The 19,111-nt window shown below is 38.9% G+C and overlaps 1 protein-coding gene across 1 annotated transcript; it reads left to right on the top strand.

The window, feature by feature from the left end:
- The first annotated feature begins 9,232 nt into the window (after positions 1–9,232).
- Positions 9,233–16,088, top strand: LOC108665332 (heat shock 70 kDa protein BIP3-like). Its single transcript, XM_018152077.2, has 2 exons — positions 9,233–9,288; positions 11,345–16,088. Exon 2 carries the CDS (start codon positions 11,346–11,348, stop codon positions 14,790–14,792), a length of 3,447 nt encoding a protein of 1,148 aa, XP_018007566.1. The 5' UTR covers positions 9,233–9,288; position 11,345; the 3' UTR covers positions 14,793–16,088.
- The last annotated feature ends 3,023 nt before the right edge of the window (positions 16,089–19,111 follow it).

The raw sequence follows: 19,111 nt of genomic DNA, 5'->3' as shown, positions 1-19,111 counted from the left end.
GTGTGATTATGCTTGTGTCACAAAAGATAGGTTGAAACAACATTTTCTAAATAAGCATTCCACAGAAAAACCTTTTCAGTGCACTAAATGTGATTATGCTTGCACGACGAATGAGTACTTGAAACAACATTTTCTTAACAAGCATTCAACAGAAAAACCTTTTCAGTGCACTGAGTGTGATTATGCTTGCTCTGCAAAAAGGAACTTGAAACTCCATTTTCTTCGCAAGCATTCAACAGAAAAACCTTTTCAGTGCACCGAGTGTGATTATGCTTGCTCTACAAAAGGGAACTTGAAAAGTCATTTTCTTCACAAGCATTCAACAGAAAAACCTGTTCAGTGCTCTGAGTGTGATTATGCTTGTGTCACAAAAGGCACGTTAAAACAACATTTTCTTCAAAAGCATTCAACGGAAAAACCTTTTCAGTGCACCGAGTGTGATTATTCTTGTGTCACAGAAATGAGGTTGAAACGACATTTTCTACATATGCATTCCACAGAAAAACCTTTTCAGTGCACTAAGTGTGATTATGCTTGCACGACAAATGGTAACTTGAAACAACATTTTCTTCACAAGCATTCAACAGAAAGACCTTTTCAGTGCGCTGAGTGTGATTATGCTTGCTCTTCAAAAGGGAGCTTGAAAATTCATTTTCTTCGCAAGCATTCAACGGAAAAACCTGTTCAATGCACTGAGTGTGATTATGCTTGTGTCACAAAAGGCATGTTAAAAAAACATTTTCTTCAAAAGCATTCAACAGAAAAACATTTTCAGTGCACCGAGTGTGATTATGCTTGCTCTGCAAAAGGGAACTTGAAACTTCATTTTCTTCACAAGCATTCAACAGAAAAACCTGTTCAGTGCTCTGAGTGTGATTATGCTTGTGTCACAAAAGGCACGTTAAAACAACATTTTCTTCAAAAGCATTCAACGGAAAAACCTTTTCAGTGCACCGAGTGTGGTTATGTTTGTGTCACAGAAATGAGGTTGAAACGACATTTTCTAAATAAGCATTCCACAGAAAAACCTTTTCAGTGCACTAAGTGTGATTATGCTTGCAAGACAAACGGGAACTTTAAACGACATTTTCTTCACAAGCATTCAACAGAAAAACCTCTTCAGTGCACCGAGTGTGATTATGCTTGCTCCAAAAGGGAACTTGAAACTTCATTTTCTTCACAAGCATTCAACGGTAAAACTTTTCAGTGCACTAAGTGTGATTATGCTTGCACGACAAATGAAAACTTGAGACATTTTCTTCACAAGCATTCAACGGAAAAACCTGTTCAATGCACTGCGTGCGATTATGCTTGTGTCACAAAAGAGAGCTTGGAACAACATTTTCTAAATAAGCATTCAACAGACAAATCAATTTAGTTTTTTGAGTGTGATTATGCTTGCACTGCTAGAGCACTTGAAAAAACATTTTTCCTGCAAACACTCGTCAGAAAAATCCCCCCAAGTGTGTTAATACTTGTATCAAAAATGCATTTTTGAGAAGCTTCTGTTCTCCAGACAAATATTATTAAAACGATTCATTGAACCAAGTGTAAATGTGCATGCTGGGGGCGTACCGGTCATGGAAAACCTGGAAAGACATGGAATTTGAGTTTTCATTTTCCAGGCCTGGAAAGTCATTGGATTTCATTTCAGGTCATGGAAAGTAACGGAAAAAAAGCGCTTTGATTTCCCTCATTAAGGTTGATGTTGGTTACATGGCCAGGACCGCAATAAAACAACAGCTTGCAGACAAGAAGGCAAGTGCACTGCAAGTTCTCACTTTCAAGACATGAGCGCGGACTTCATGCAGGCTGTAGTCCAAAAGCTACAGGACAAGAGCCCTATCAGGTATGGCCTTTGTAGGAACCTGAGATGGCTGGTGCCAAAAGTCATCGTAAAGAAGGAGTGTAAGGAAGCCGACAAGACACAGTAGAACTGTCTCACTTTGCTTGTTGATGCAAAGAGATTCCCTAACACAGATGTGTATGGTATTGTGCGATAAGATGTGCAACTTTAGAGATGAATCACAACATTGCAGTGAACTGAACGCACAGTTTCAAGCATTTTCAACTTCTGATCGACTGGACACTTTTTAGCATGCCATTCTGTCAAAGAGCACCTACAAGAAGCTGGAATGTAGTGCAGATGCTCATGCTCCTGTCTCATGGCCAAGCCACGGTTGAAAGAGTGTTTTCGTTCAACAAGGAAATCATGACACACAACATGAAAGAGCGAACGTTGGTTGCCCCGCGTGCTGTGGTTGATCATGTTGCACATGTTGGTGGCCTGGACAAGATGACCATCACCAAGAAGATGCTGCTTGCAGCTGGCAGTGCCAAAACAGTCTAAAATAATTATGTGGCAGAAGAGAAAGAGCAGAATGCGAAGGCCCAGAAAACCCAGGAGAGGAAGGCTCCGTTGGATGAGCTAGATGAACTGAAGAAGAAGAAAAGGCATACGGAGGAGGGCATCAAGACGCTTGAGCAAGCAACAGATGAATATGCAGAAGCAATGGAGAGTAGGGTGATTTGAATATTATCGCGACGTTCAACGCCATGAGGCGATTTTGAAAACAAAGCAACAGGAGCTAGACAATCTTGAACTGAACATTAAAGAAAAAGTTCATGAAATAGATGCCAGTTGAAGGTTAGGGTAATGGTGTTGAAAAGTGTTCTGAACTGTATTGACATCATCATGTACAATCTTGTGTGGATTACTCAATATTTGTTGTGATTTGACGCCATTGAATTCATAATAATACCAGTGTGGGCTTTCTTTTCAGATTTGTGTCATTTTTGTTTCTCTGTGTCTGCCTGCTCTACGCATTTACACGTTTGCTATTTATCAACTGTAGGAGATGATAGAATATGCATGGTTAGTCTTTCAGTCATGCTAAACCTGTCGTAAACGAGTCTTGGAAAATTATATTGATGGGCATGGAAAGTCATGGAAAAGTCAGGGATTTTTTTCTAAATACCAGTACGCACCCTGTTAATGGATTTCCGTTATTCTTATATGGAATTCAACATCAATCTCCCAGTTGGGAGATTTTGCTGAATAAAATTTGTTTGGTAAACCTTCTAATGTTAAAGTAATATTGCCGTAAGTTAACAAATAAGGGATATATTTGTATAACTTTCTTATTTCCGGAAAGCCTTCCCCCCAGGGGGGACTTCTGACGGGTGTCTGTGCTCGTCAGAAGTCCTATGGGATTTCGCGTTCCTAGGGGGGATTGTTCCTGAGCGCCCCACCGCTGAGCTCGCGGTGTCTGACTGTAGGTCTCAGTTGTGGGGTTAAGTTATTATGTAGGCAGGATTCCTTACATTTCCCGTCTCTGTCTCTCTCGTGCGGGCGGCCGACGTCCCGTGTAAGCGACCTCTTGTTCGAGTGTCTTCGTTTCTGTTGCTTTTCACCTGTCCCTCCTTGTCACTTCGTCTATTTGAAATGCTAACGCTGCTTCTTTCGAGCCAGCTTCAGCGGGCTGGACATCTGAGACCTTCCGCCCCTTGTGGGTGATGAATAATTGAGACCTTCCACCTCTATGGTGATGTTCATCTTGACTTTCGGTGCGAGATAGCTAAATAGCTGAAGCGCTAGTAAACATTTGGCCACTAAACTAACTAACTAACTCCGGAAAGCCTTGTTCATGAGTAAGGTTGAATTTGTGTTTAATTTGATGCTATGGGACAGATTCATTTATTTTGCTTACTCTATGTTGCAACAAATGATAAACAAAACTTGGCGACACTTTCAGTCCCAGTGGCCGAGGTTGTGTCCAACATGTTTTTTAGAACGGTAATTGAAAGTAAATGTTCATTCTTCATAATATTTTTTTTTTCTTCATGAAGGTAGTTATTATATGATGCTCAAGATGATGATAATACGGAGTTTAGTCAATTAAGACATAAATTCTTGATTTTTATTCCGTTCACTAATTGTAGTCGATACGTTTATTGGCAGACTTGTGTGCTATTTATACACGGTGCGTTTCGTTAGTGCGTTAGTAGACGCGTCATAGGGGGTGTTGATTGGGGTGGGTGGTCTGAGAACTGTAAAATGGGTTGAGTGGTGCAATGGGATGAGTGGTATAAATGGGTTACCTGGTATAATTGTGGTGGGTGGTTTTACTAATGTGAATTTGTTGACCAGGGTGAGTGGGTTCGTTCGCTGTGAACGGTTGAGTAACAAGAGAGAGTTGAGTTCAGCCCATCAGTGATGGATCAGCCCCAGAGGGAAGAAGGAAGAGCGCGCCCTTAGACTGCGAACAGGCCTACCCTCGCCGCCCGATCGGTTGCAGTCTTTGTGCACTTTTTTTGTACACGGAAAAAAATACGTGAGATTATTTTCTCAAAGACAAGCGAATATATTGGAGCATTTGATCCGTGAGTTCCATTGCAACACGCCTGGACGCTTACACTATACAGGGTCTTCGTAGTTCCACATTATCACGCTTTAATTTTTTGTCATTCTTTATTTACGGGGGCTAAATTATGTTTTTAGTAAAGGTAATTTTTCGTATAAATAAGATATATATAATTAAGTCGGTGAAGAGAACACAAGGAAAATTTATTTAGATCAACTCGAAAAGCAAGAACATTACAGGGTGGCCCAGTGGGTAAAGTTCAGAGTACCATGATTGACGCAGAGAGGCGCGGGTTCGACCCCAGCTCTGTGCGCCAGTTTCTGGTCAGAATCGGCAAGGAGGCCGGGCGGTTAAGTAAAGTAGAATTGTAGCAGTGAGTTGCGAGTTCGAGACCGCAAAATGCCGTGAATGTTCTGCGATGTTAAGAATCGACGACAGGCCTACGGCCTAATAAACGCTGAAACCGCTAAAAAAATTACAAAGTAGCGATAACAGGTCAGACTTGCCATAAATTCCAATGCCTATATGCTACGCTATTATACTGGTTATATGAGTCGGATTTGATCCGCAAAAATTTCCGGCATCACGTACGCACGGCTCGGAATTGTTGTTTTCGGTAGAAGCTGTGTTGTGAATGACAGCCAGCTGTTTTTAAGCACAAATAAACCCTGTATAGGCAAGGCGCTGCATGGACTAGTTTGCAGTGCTCCCATACGATGAAATAAAAAAGAAGAGAGCACTCGTTGCATTCAACGAGTAAACATCTAGCGTGTTTCGCTCGTGACTGCTTAAATTTAACTTGGAAATAATCTCGTATACTGTACATCTATTACATTGACCATACTTCTATACATATATACGACGAGTATATAAGCGATGGGTCCGTTCAGACTCAAGAACCTGGCTGACTTTCTCTACCTTCTTCTCTTTATGAGAAGAGGCAGTAGGTAGGAGTAGGTCTGTGATCCAGCGGCCAGCATAGGTTTTAATTTATGTACTAACTACAAAAGGCACTGGAAAATTACTTAAAGGCACTTATAGTGGTTGAGATTTTGAGTTAGAAGTTGCAACGGCCGTCCCTCTTCCCGAATTAGTTGATATAAAAATTATGTAGGTTGGAGTTAAGACTGAAGATTCAGCGATTTATCCAGGGTTGGAAAATGATGGCGCCGTTCTAACACATATATGTGTGGTCGTTAAAATAAACATGACATGAACACAATGGAATAACCATGTTGAAAGAATACACAGAACACAATTAGTAATTCAGTCATGACAGTAACTCTGAAATATTATATTACATTAGAAGAATCGAATTCTGTAGAAGAATTAAGCAGTTTACTCCTTAGCTGTTAACTCCATGGCGGAGTTAACTGCTAAGGGGTACCTAACTGTTAATAGTTACTGTTAACTGATAATGGTAACTCCATTAAAGCGTGATTGGCTAATGTTGCATACTGGGCATTCTAAACAAATTCCACAATTTTGATGGCACGATTTATACATAAAATTATTTTTTGCCATTTACTAAACTTTTTATTATTTAGAAATTATACGAATTTTATTCGTGCATGATAATTGATGATTTACTGACTGGATGTTTTTATAATGGTTTAACTTCTATTTATTTAACACTTCTATTCTATAGTGAAATTGATGAAATCAGCAAACGAGATCTAGATAATTAAATTACATATAGTTACAGAGGTTAATAATCACGAGTTTGGAGTTGTAATAAAATTATTTACGACTTGCACAAGTAAAGATAATGCGAGATATGAATTCGAGTCACTAAAGACAAAAAAGAAGCTTTCCTTAGTCATAGCGGACACAAACGGCAGATTGGCAAAATATGAAAAGAATCTGATAGCTTAATCATTCCAAGAACGCGTTCAAGAACGGACTAGACAAGGCCATCCATGAGCATATGTTTAGTCTTAAAATGCCTCGTACCCTACCGAACAACTGATATCTAGAAGCGATTTTAAACCTACCGTCCGTTGAAAAGATGTGATCAAAAGGCCAGTCTAGTCAAGAAAAGCACAAGAATCGGCGACAGGCCTATCCAGGCCTATTTTTTAATGCCGAAGATACTATACTATACTAAGAGCTGCTAACATCCAGAAAACTCCTAGATTTTCAGCCAATCGAACGCAGTACAAATCATTTCCAACCAACGCATGCGATAAATCATCTTGAAACAATAATACATTGATAATTAAGCAACTCAGGATGGAACTTTGAAATGATGCTGAATATATTATTTTCAATCCACCGTGGCCGTTTTTATTTTGTCCAAAAATTCAGTTAAAAGAAAAATTGGAGGAACATAAGTTTCACTCAAAAGTATAAATTTGAAACACTTAGATTTCAATTAGACTAAATATTAAATATTAATTCATTTACAATTTGTATCTATATATAAGTTGAACGCAACAAATTAACCTTCATCAAGCCAGTGTATGCAGTGTACCTCGATATTGCCAAAGCATTTGACAGTGTCCCACATGAGCGGCAGTTGCGTAAAGTGAAGTCATTGGTAATAGAAGGAAACGTATTGCAATGAATCAGAGATTTTCTAGTAGATAGACGACGAGTCAGCATTAACGGAACCGTGTCAGACTGGGCATCATTGCGCAGTGGCGTGCCACAAGTAAGCGTTCTTGGGCCTCCTTTTGGCGTTATTTGTTCGTGGCTTTAATAAACGATCTGCTAGGAGTGTCAATCTATTGACATTTATTGACATTTATTATTTATAATAAATGTTAGTGACAATTTTATTGTCACTATATATGTCAGTGACACAAAAGCTTGTAATACGTACAATGGGGGATGGGGCAAGCAAAGTGCAAGTGCAAGTTGATCTTGGTACTTTAGTTAACTGGATTGAAGCGTGACAGCCGCGTTTTAATGCTGACAAGTGTAATGTACTTCACCTCGGCATGAATGATGAACAGCAAGATTACAGTATGAGAAGACATGGCTGCTACGAGAAATTAATGATTGAAAAAGTCTAGCGCGGAAAATTTTTTGGGACTTTATGTTGACAACGCTCTGAAATTTCTAGGCATATTGAAACGCAAGTTAATAAATTCAATAAACAGGTCGAACTTATCAGACGCTTTTACGAGTTCCTAGATGCAGCTATTTGACGCTGTCATGCGCCCGAATCTAGAGTTTGGCAACGCTGTGTGTTCACTGAAACTTGAAAATGACAAAAATTAAGTAGAGAGTGTTCAAGGGCAAGTCCTATGAAGAAAGATTATGAAGCTTCCAAGCCTCAGTTATCGACGTTGCGTGGGGACCTCATTGAAGTATACAAGTATACTCATGACTTATACAAGGTCCCAGAAGGATTACTAGAATTCTTAACAAGAACCGACACCAGGGGCCACGGCTATAAACTAAAAAAACTGCGTTGCATTTCATTCACGCGACAACATTTCTTTTCGTTTCGAGACACCGAAATGTGGAACAGCCTCCCTGACAGCATCGTTAACGCATTCAAGAATAAACTGGACAAGGCTGTGCAAAAGTATATGTTCGGTCATGAAACGTCTGACACCTTGCGGAAGTCCAGTAATGAGGTAAAACCTACGTCAATTGAAAAGAAATTATCAAAAGGCCAGTTTTTAGATCTGTGAACTAGTCACGAAAAGTACAAGGATCGGCGAAAGGCCTAACCAGGCCTATTTTTCACCGCCGAATGCAATGCTATGCTAATAAGACTTTTTTAAACACCTGTTGGAGGTCGACAGGGATTTTTTTCTAATGAATCTGTAGGTTTACGGTTAAAAACTATAGTTACGAAAAATTTTGGCCCCAAAACAATCAGAACTTGGTAGTCTGGAATTAGGTTCAGATTTCTATGTTCTTCAAAAGAAAAAAATTAAGTACGGAGTGCACAGAAAATCAACTTGAACACCACACCACTTCAACATCTGTTGAAAGTGGTGCTGATGGCTCTTAAAACACTTGCCGACTGGGCATGTGAATTACGCTGCAAATTTTGGTATTTGGTGACAAGCAGACGAATAATAACGAACAGACATTGGATGAGCAGACATCGGATGGGCAGACATTGGATGATAACAGTGACACTAGAACAGTGACACTAGAACAGTGACACTAGAACAGTGACACTAGAACAGTGACACTAGAACAGTGACACTAGAACAATGAGGATAAAAGCTATCGTAGGAAAAAATTATTTAAATAATTGAAAATTTTTACTCCTACTTTCAACTGAACGGGGATTAAATCCACAATATTTGTTCAATTTTTTTTTCATCAAATCTTTATTCATAGAGGAAAAACTGATGCTATTAAACCTAGAACCACAATTTAAACAAGATTTCGATTAAATCTGGTACGATCTATTTTCTTATCAACAAAAAATTAACTTAAATTATATTTTCATTTTAAATTCAGTGTTGTGGTAACATTTCGCATATTATTTAATTTATATCTCGTATGATCGACCGAACTCGTTCGACGAAACGCGTTCGTAACGTGCGTCGTCGACGCTCGTGTTTGTCTGGCGTTGCCTGGCAACCCTTACAACGTGGCAGCAGTGTTGCCAAATGTCGAGAAATTTCTGTAATAACACAGAACTTCCACTCAACTCAATATAGCAGAACTACACCACTTAGAATTATTGTTTAGAAAAATATACATCATGCGTATAAATCAAGGTTTAATGGTTATAATAGTAATAAAAATAGGTCTCAATATAGAGTTACCCGCTTAAGATGAAATTTACAGATTAAATACACAGAAATTATTTGTTAGAGTGGCAAGAATTTTTTCTGTGTTATCGATAGCGCAGGCTGACCGTTATCATGCATAGCTAAGCTTGGTGACGGCAGAGAAGGTTGTTAGCAGTCAGCGAGGCTGGAAAAACGCATTTAACTCATAATTCAAGGTAATTCCTATTAGAATTATTCACAATTTATTGAAACACTGTGTAATTTAAGTGTGGTAACTGTTATTTGTTTCGGTGATAAATGTATAAGTTAATTTAATGAAGTCTAAACTTGCCTGGTGAGAACTGGAATCTATGGACATTCTCGATAAAGTTTCTGTTGTAATTGTCTCAAAATTTAATTGTTTGCCTATTGCAATTGATATGATGTGTCATGCGTGATGTGAAGAAAAGAAGTTCGCTTATTTTGTGAACAATTGGAAACTATAAATTAGTTCAGTTCAGTTGGAATTTTGTAAATGAGGAAAATTCTAGTTTTACATTAAAAGTAAAGCTAGTTTTTAGAACTACGTTCAATGATATTCACTTGCTTCGCCTAGTTTTTCAATTCACTAAACTCTTTGATGAAATAAATAATATTTTAATAATTAATTTAGATTAAATCGTAACCGGAACCTCTACTATGGGCTATGTTGCTATGCAGTGTCTATGTAGCGCGGCAGTATCTTTATTATATGAGGTTGTAAACATCATAGAAAACTCCCATAATAAAATGTTTATTTGTTTATTATAAAATAATAACGTGCAACAGCAGACACCACCATTCATCCACACCCTTACTCGCGTTCATCCACCATTCATCCTCACCCCGACTCGCGTTCATCCACCATTCATCCACACCCCGACTCGCGTTCATCCACCATTCATCCCAACACCGACTCGCGTTCATCCACCATTCATCCCCACCCCGACTCGCGTTCATCCACCATTCATCCTCACTCCGACTCGCGTTCATCCACCATTCATCCTCACCCCGACTCGCGTTCATCCACCATTCATCCATTCAATTGGAGCCTTCGTGTTTTTTTGTGTGGTCTGTAATATTTGGTGTAGTCTGTTGATCAATTCTCATTTGTAAGAGATGGACCGTCTATGCGTTCAAGAAATCAATTCAATGTGAAATTGATTGAAATTTTTTATGTAGCATTACTCGAATACGAGTTTCTCTCCAATAAAGTCGATTGCCGTATTAATTAAAATAATTGAAATAATATCATGTCAATCGCAGCGTTTATCACACCAATAACATCGTGCCGATCGCATCGATTATCGCAACTATAATACTGTTCTTTTAATTTTATCGTATTGAAACGTTTTATCGCGCACATCTTTCAAATTGTATCTACAATACCTACCGCATTTGCGTTATTGTATCTACATTCAGCATCTGAGCCAAAAGCCACAGACCAAGCTGGATTTCCGCAAATCTGCCCAGTTGCTCGCTGATTGAAGCCCGTAAGTCAGCAACCACTGCTTAATCCTGTTCGTTCTTATAGAATGTAAGGCAATCACGCCAACCCATCTGAACATAATCCCAGCACAGCCCTACCTCCACACTTACCCCGACTATCCACCATCTTGCAGCCAATAACTTCATCCACTTCCTCATTTGCCTCCTCACTGCATCCACTCCCACACGCACTTGGCGGGAGATTTTATAAATTTAGTAATTTTTATGTCAAAATGTGTCGCTAGATAAACTAGTGATAACGTTGGACGTCCGAAAACGAGTGAGGTTGTAGCGATAGATGGGCTCATTGCTGGCCGATGCCGCTCACACTGCTGTCTAGCGATAAGATCGGTAATTGAAAAAAACTGTCGCGATTTATAAAATTTTCAACGGACAGCGATAACAACTTAATAGCCCCGATAGCGATAAAAATTCGTGTCTTAACTCATACGAGAGTCGAGTTACTTGCGTAAGCTTGCAGCATCATATAGGCCAGGCTCGTTGCACACGGCGGTGACGAGAATTCTTAAGTCGAAATGGTCCTAATTCTGCCTGCATAATTAAGGACAATGGCAATAATATTAAAAAATATTTCAGGTGTTTATGTATGAAGGAATTGAGTTGTATTCATGCCATGGATTGAAATGAGTTACATTCGTGGAGTGCCAAGGGATTGAGTTATGTAAATAGTCTCGTTAATATAACGAAGAATAATAATTGTTGATTGATCTCCGGTTAAAAATTGTTGACGCATTTTTGTTTCAGGATGATGGCGAAGCCAACAATCGGAATCGACTTCGGCACGGCAAAATGCTGCGTGGCGACCGTCAGGAACAACAAAGCCGAAGTTTTGCCGAACGCAAGAGGGGACAGGACGACCCCCAGCTGGGTGGCCTTCAACGACGTGCAATACCTGGTGGGGGGCGAGGCTAAAGACCAGGCGCTGCACAACCCTAGAAACTCGATTTACGGAGTCAAGAATATTTTGGGAAGAGCTTGTGAGGACGAACGTGCTGTCAGCTATAGAAAAATGTATGCGCCGATCATGACTAAAGACGGAAACCGACCGATGATAACAATTCACCGTAAAGGAGATGTTCTGAAGCTGAGACCAGAACTTGTGGCCGCCATGCTGCTGCTGAGGATGAAGCAGGAAGCTGAAGCAGCGCTGGGGGAGATTGGGGGCGCCGTGGTCTCGGTGCCCGTTTACGCCACCAACGCCCAACGCGAGGCCATTGTGACCGCGTGTAAAATAGCCGACCTGGAGTTGCTGGACCTCATCAGCGAACCGACGGCGACGGCTTTGGTGTACAGGGAGAACCTGAAGGGTTCAATCGACGAAACAACGGCAACATCCTTGGCCAGCAAGGACAACCTTAAAGGTCCCATCAACGAACCAAATGCTTCCACTTTGCCTAACACTAAGAACAAGAATCGTTTAGAGCCTCACAATGTCCTAGTTTTCGACATGGGAGCGGGAAAGCTTGACGCGTCGTTAATAAGTGTCAGCGAAGAAGAGGTGCGAGTGCTGGCAGCGAGTGGGGATGAGGCCTTAGGTGGGGATCATTTGGATTGGAAGTTGTTGGACAAGATTGAAAAGATTGCCAACCTAAAATTCAAAGACAACGAACCCAACGCACCACGGGATTTATTGCGAAGAAAATTTTCTTGCGAGAAAATAAAATTAAATTTGACTCTCTTGAAAGACACGCAAGTAACAAGTGACGACCTGGGCATCGATCATATGGAGTTTAAACACAAGCTTACACGGAATCAATTTGAAGAAACTTTCTCTGGATTTTTGGACGAAAAATTGAAGGCGATTTTAAGTCATCTTATAAAAAAGGCAAATATTTTTAAAGCTGAAGTGAAAAACGTCATCGTAGTCGGAGGCAGCAGTCGGATTCCCAGAGTTCAGCAGATCATTATGGATTTCTTCGGCACAGCCAATCTCAACATGACCGTCAACGCCGATGAAGCTATTGCTGAAGGCGCTGCACTCTGGGCCCATGAACTGGCAAGCCAATCTGTCCATCCTCAGGATATAAGCGAATCCTCAGGCCATCCAACTTGTTTCAATTTAAGAGACTTAGTGCCTGACCCATCAAAGATTCCGGGAGAGAATAATTTGAAGCATTTTATTGAACGTAAGGCTGATACCTCGATCAGTATCAGAGCCCCCAAAAAAGGCAAGAAGGGTTCTGATGGACATAGACAGTACAAGCAAGGAAAGTACGGTATATTTCTAGTTCAATCTCAGGAACTTCCTCTCAAACTTGCCGTATCACTCGGCATGATGCCTCCGTTGTTCAAAAATCAGGTCTCCGAAGCAGTGGCATGGCTAGGTCAACTTGAGACAGAACGAGGAAACTATATGAAGCAGTTGGAAGTTGCAGACGAGCTTGAACATTTCTGTTATGATTTTAGGAGCAAACTCAATTCTTTGCTAGCATCCACAGAAGAGGTCATCGAATTTCTAAGCGCCATTGATGGTATGGTCGAAAAAGATGCCGAGAAAATTAAGAATGGGCTACTTGAGAAATTGCGCAAGCTGTCGACACTTGATGAAAATCATGTTGACAATGAATCAAGTTTGTCGAAGAACGAAGAGGATAACGGCGACTGTCCCTTGGTGCCAAAAGATGCTGACTCTAAAATCCGTGGTACAGATAGAGAAAAGGTGCACTTTAGCGCAGATATGTCAGATGATGATTACGAAAATTCGGAAGATCATCATAGGGAAAAAATCGATGAACCCGTCTGTACAGTGGCAGAAAATAGAAATGAAACTATATCCCATGAAGTCAGGAGGAAGAACAACAAATCTGAACATCCCAAAGTTGACGGCAAACAAGTGACGTGCGTGAACGCCAGTTCTGACCAATTAGAAGCTAATGGTAAAGACAAACCAATGGCAGAAGTGAATGCCTTCTCTGACCATACCAACGTTGACAGTAGAGTCAGTCAAGTAGCAGGTATCAACGCCAGTTCTGACCAAGCGGACGGTGATGGCAGAGGCAGTCAACAAGCATGTATGAACTCCAGTTTTGACCAACCCAAAGTTCATGTCATAAGCGATCAAGATGCAGATACGAACGCCAGTTCTGTCAAAGCCAAAGCTCATGGCAGTGGCGCTACATCCACAGATGACAACGCAGTTGCCCACCAAACACACGCTGATATTGGATGCAAACTATTCACAGGTGACCGAGCACACCTTGGTCAGCACACCGGTGCTGACCAAGCTAAAGTTGACAGAAGATGCAAAATATTTGCAGGTGGGAATGCCAGTTCTGATCAATTCAAATCTGACGGCAAAAGCGGTCAGATTGAATGTGAGAACGCTAGTTCTGCCCAAGCTGAATGTGATGGCAGAGATGTAACAATGACAGGCGCGAACGCTGGTGCGGACAAAATGAACGATGAAGGTAAAGGTGCACCAGTGGCAGGTCGGAATGGCGAAGCGATCCACACCAATCATGATGATAAATTCGCACCAGAAAAAATTGGGACCGCCTGGGCTGACCAAGCCAACGCTGATGGTAGCTGTGCATTAGGGACGAACTACGACCAGAGTTCGTCGCCACTCGTTTTGATAAAAGCTGGTCAAAAGGTTCTGCCTTCTGTGGCTGAGTGTATGGAGCACAGCCATCGGAGCAATGAAAAGATTGGGGAGCATTCAACAATGGATGCAATAAGACATTCTGTATCAGATCAATGCCCAGAGATACCTCAATCAAATGAAATAAAAACTGAACAAGATCCTGAAATGAACATGAACGACTGTGGATCAAGAACCAGCGTGGCTCGACCCAAAGCTGATAATTCCCAGAAGGATGAGTTGATGGAAGCAACTGAAAATTGTGAATTTAATCGGGCAGAAACCCCATCTCATGGTTTTCAAATTAACCGTAACACCGATCCAAGGTTTTACAACGAAGTGTATGGAAGCATCAACTTCTTGAAAAATCTTCTAAGAGAGGAAAATATTTTCTTATATACGTACATTTTTCCGATGCACACAAGGGCTCTGGAATGTTTGCAGTGGTTGCTGCATCGAGCGAATCAGCTCGACACTAAACTCCAGCGAGAAATTTTATACATTTGCCGCATTATTATCAATCAATTATTTTTCCGAATGGCTCATAATCCGAATTTGATTCCTTGTCCTGACTTTAATGCACATTATAATATTCACAGATGGCTTTATTGAACATTGCTGTTAGCTCGAAACACCTTTTGAAAAATTATATATTCCCAGAATAAAGCAGCTATTGTTCAAATACCGATAATGCCCTCCACGAATAAGACACATTCATTTGTCAGTTGTAACTTTTAACTGCCGTGTAGCACCGCTTCACGTAATGCTTTTAAAATTCATTTGTGAATAAATACACAACTGAATCGGAATCATTTCTCGATTATAAATCAAGGCTGCAGATTGTCTTTAGAGGTCTAAATCGAACCTGATATCAATAGTGCACTATATGAAAGAGATCTATTATCATGCATAAATTATTTACCTCTAATAAGTATAGTCTATATTGTGAAATTTTGGGTATTACTTACACAACGATGTCAATGATTAAGCAACACTACCGTATATGAAGACGTTACTGCTTAACTAAGTCCAATTCCTGAAGATAATTACAGTTGCGGTAAAGTGGTAACAATTATTTAATAAACATGGGGCATTGAGGCAGATTCGCAAAAGTAATTACCATCTATGCATGTTAGTGAATAATTATTCAGACATTTTAAGAAAGCCTCCTATCGTTGACATGAAGCTGGGAGTTACAAGTGTCCTAAAACTACGAATGCCGTTATCAGTTCTGAGAACCTGGCCCGTGTTTTCGACATTACCCGAATGACTTGTACTCAGATAAATGCATGCGTTATTTGTCTTAATAGCGACGCACATATTGCCCGTGACAATAATACGTTGATTTTCGGGGCCGAACTGGGTCAGCGCCAATGATCAACACAATCGAACAGAGGCATTATAATTTGGACAATATCTCTGATTTTTCTGTGCGTGAATTAAACTTGTATCAATGTTTAGGTGTCCAATGTACGGATTTATGTTATGGTTTGTAATGTTAAGTAAGTAGGCGGTATAATTTACGACAGGTATCCAGCGATTATGAAGCTAATTTAAAGATATAAATTATCAGGATTATAAGACACATTGGATACAATAAATTTAGTAAGATCACTTAAATATATTAGGAATACCAAGAAAAATAGAAGTTTTTTAGTTATGCCAATACACTGATTTTTTATTGTACTGATGCGAAATTCTTGCGATGTTCGTATTTTGAAGCAGCGAAGGCTGGACAATGGGACTATTGTGATCATTTATCTTGATCATTCATGTATGCAGAAGTGCAGCGATATTGCAATTCAGTTAGCATTTATTTTTTTATGAAAATGACTGTAAATTCATTCACTGTTGATCAATAAGGAATTTAAAAGCAAAGAAAACGCCAAGCGAATTCACCATATCGATATTGAAAACGTTTCAGAGTCCAGCTCCATCATCAGTTCGACAATCTTAAATTCCTTTCTTTGCTTTTAAATTCCTTGTGAACTTGCAATATAAGCAGACTGATAAGTACTGTTGATCAATTTCAAGTAATTTACCAGCAGTGCAAAAAAATGGACTATTTCCTAATTAATCAATATATTATCTAACCAATCGGCATGATAATTTCATTACTGATTCACTAACTCGATACTCGAAATTTCAAGTAGATTCTTCGATTGAAATTCGCTTATTCCAATAATTGATGAATGACTGAAAAATGCTGCATCAACTATATCCCCTGATGTATCAACACACCTCCCATGATGCCATCCCCTTTTTCCTTTTGCTTTAAAATTAGTGAAACAAAAAAAAAATCGAAAAAGCGAACTTCCTTTTTCTGTACCAAATTATTGGTTAATTTGCAATATATGTAAATTAATGTTGTACATTTCCCATCACGCGTGGAAAATGCGTACGAATGTCATGCGCACGCGCCAAACATTCGTTAGCAACATGTACATTTTGGGACATCTATGTGATTACATTGTATATCTGCTGGTTAAAGACGTTGAATTCTTACTTGGATCAACTATTTCTTCAAAGGAGATAAACGAGTGACCATAAACAAATGAGATGTTTTTTCTTGACATTGAAGTGTAATAAATGAAGTGTAATCAAGATATTGAATAAAAAATACGATGATTTTCTCTAATGGTATAATTTCCTTCAAATTGGTTGAGAATTTTGCTTTACATTATAACGTAATCCAAACAATTTACGGCTAGTTCCTCTTCGCATCGATAATATATTTTAATATTAAATTGAGTTATTTTAATTATTTAATTTTTTTGATATCTTATGCAATTATTATCTGAAAAAATGCGAAGTATAAATTTTATTAACTTCACTCAAACTCTGCCTGAGGAAAATATTAATGCTGATATTTAAAGATATACAATTAAAAATAAAATAATGAACTCCGTAAATAAAACTGCTGTAATGGATTATATATTTACCACAGAAGTGCTTACGTTTTTATCGCATATTTAAACATGCCCTAATTAAAAATAAAATAATGAACATCGCAAATAAAACTGCTATAAGAGAAATGGATTACATATTTACCACAAAAGCGCCTACGTTTTTATCGCAAATTAACACGTGCCCTAATTAAAAATAAAATTATGATTCAATTCATTCAAAATAAAGATTCAATAATTCAATATAACTACATCCTAGATCCCGCAAATTAAACTGCAGTATTAGAAATGAATTAAATGTTTATTATAAAAGCGCCCACGTTATATCACCAACTTAACGTGCCCCACCAAATGCATATATGCAGAGGGGAGTCTGATTGATGTTTGTTGATTCTATTCGTACTTGAAGCCGCGGTCCCGAAAGTTACCCTCGGAATACCGAGGGTTAAACTGCGTCTACGACCACCCACACTCAAGGAAATGAGGGGGAGTTTGTCCAACTAGCGAATCACTTATTTACGTGTGTCGGTTAGCCTGACCCAGGGCCATACTTTCAAAACTCGCTAAGTGAACGTAAGTACTTACGCTCTATTTTCTTATCTTTTATTGGTGGATTTTGCTTGAAAGGCCGTCAATGATTGGCTGATGAACTTACGATCTCTTAACTTTTTTTTGAAAGTATGGCCCCCAGTCTGTAAAAGACAAGAGTACGTATCCGCTCTCTGCTCGGGCGCTGCGTACGAAAGAGTGTCACTGTTTTTAGTATTTAGACAATGTGAGCCATTTATTTCCCTGAGGCTCGGTAGTTACGCTAAATAAATTACAGCGTAACTAATTGTTGTGAAGAAATAAAAATAAGATAATGAACGATATTGTGTTCTATCCTATATTCTCATAAATAAATTCTAGTGGAGAAAATCTCATGCCAACAATGGCGTGTAATAAAATGCTTCCTCTTAAAATGATTTAAGGACAGGCATTTAAATAGGCACAGTATTTTTAATTACAAACTAATAACACATATACGAACTAATAAAAATTGAATCCGAGTTACTACATTAATTTAATTACGCAGGATAACAAGGTGCCAGCTTAAGAGAACAATTATGCACAACATAATGCACCGTATTTTTCAAGGCTAATTTCTTGGACTAAAATTCGGGACTCGACCTGATTATTCCATTGCAACACCACTGAGAGATTCCTTCAACTTTATAATAAATTGTTTACTTGCAATTGTATTTAAAATTATTTTAGTAAATAATTTGTTTATTATTAAATTTGAATAATACGAACGAAAAAGTAAATCTATTAAGTGAATAATTGAATCAAAATTTCTCGATGCGACTCTCGAAAAAAAGATGGTGTAAAATTATGTAATTGATAACAAAATGGTAGACTCGCGAGCTTCATGTCGCTGCGTCACATACGAGTTTATGATGAAATTAATACGAGTTTTTTAATGGGGAGAGGAGGTCACTGGGTCCGCAGTCAAATGAAATCTATTTGTGTGGAAAAATGACCACATAAATTAGCGGCGATATTTTAGAAATGACCAGAAAGTTTTCTGTAAAATCTACGTTGAATTAAAGTCAATTTTTTTTTTGTTTGATTAAAAAATATATAAAAATATATAACGTTATCCTCGTTAGATATCAAAATTTTTTAGTGTTGCGATAGTGTACACTTATTGCAGTTATATTCTCTGTAGAGAAATTTCATTGATCGTTTCAAGTAACGCGTATGGGACGAGTTTGATCAGCGGTCATGTTTGGGAGACGTTGCTTGGATACAGAAATGCGCGGCAACAGCGATGCCAAATATCAAGATATTCCTCGGGCGCTGAAATTCTTACGATACAATGGAATTGGGAGTGAAAAATTTTATATTTGCATAAATAGTTAACATTTTCACTTGAAAAATTAATAGATATTTATTACCTGTTGAAGATGAACTGAATAAACGTATTAGTTTATATTTCTGTGCAAACAGAGATTCTTCTTGACAAACCCAAGATATTCTGTA

This window comes from Hyalella azteca, unplaced genomic scaffold (genome assembly GCF_000764305.2).
Source record: "Hyalella azteca isolate HAZT.00-mixed unplaced genomic scaffold, Hazt_2.0.2 contig7558, whole genome shotgun sequence".
NCBI lineage: Eukaryota > Metazoa > Arthropoda > Malacostraca > Amphipoda > Hyalellidae > Hyalella > Hyalella azteca.
The sequence above is the reverse complement of the archived record's forward strand: the minus strand, read 5'-3'. Positions and strand labels throughout refer to the sequence as shown.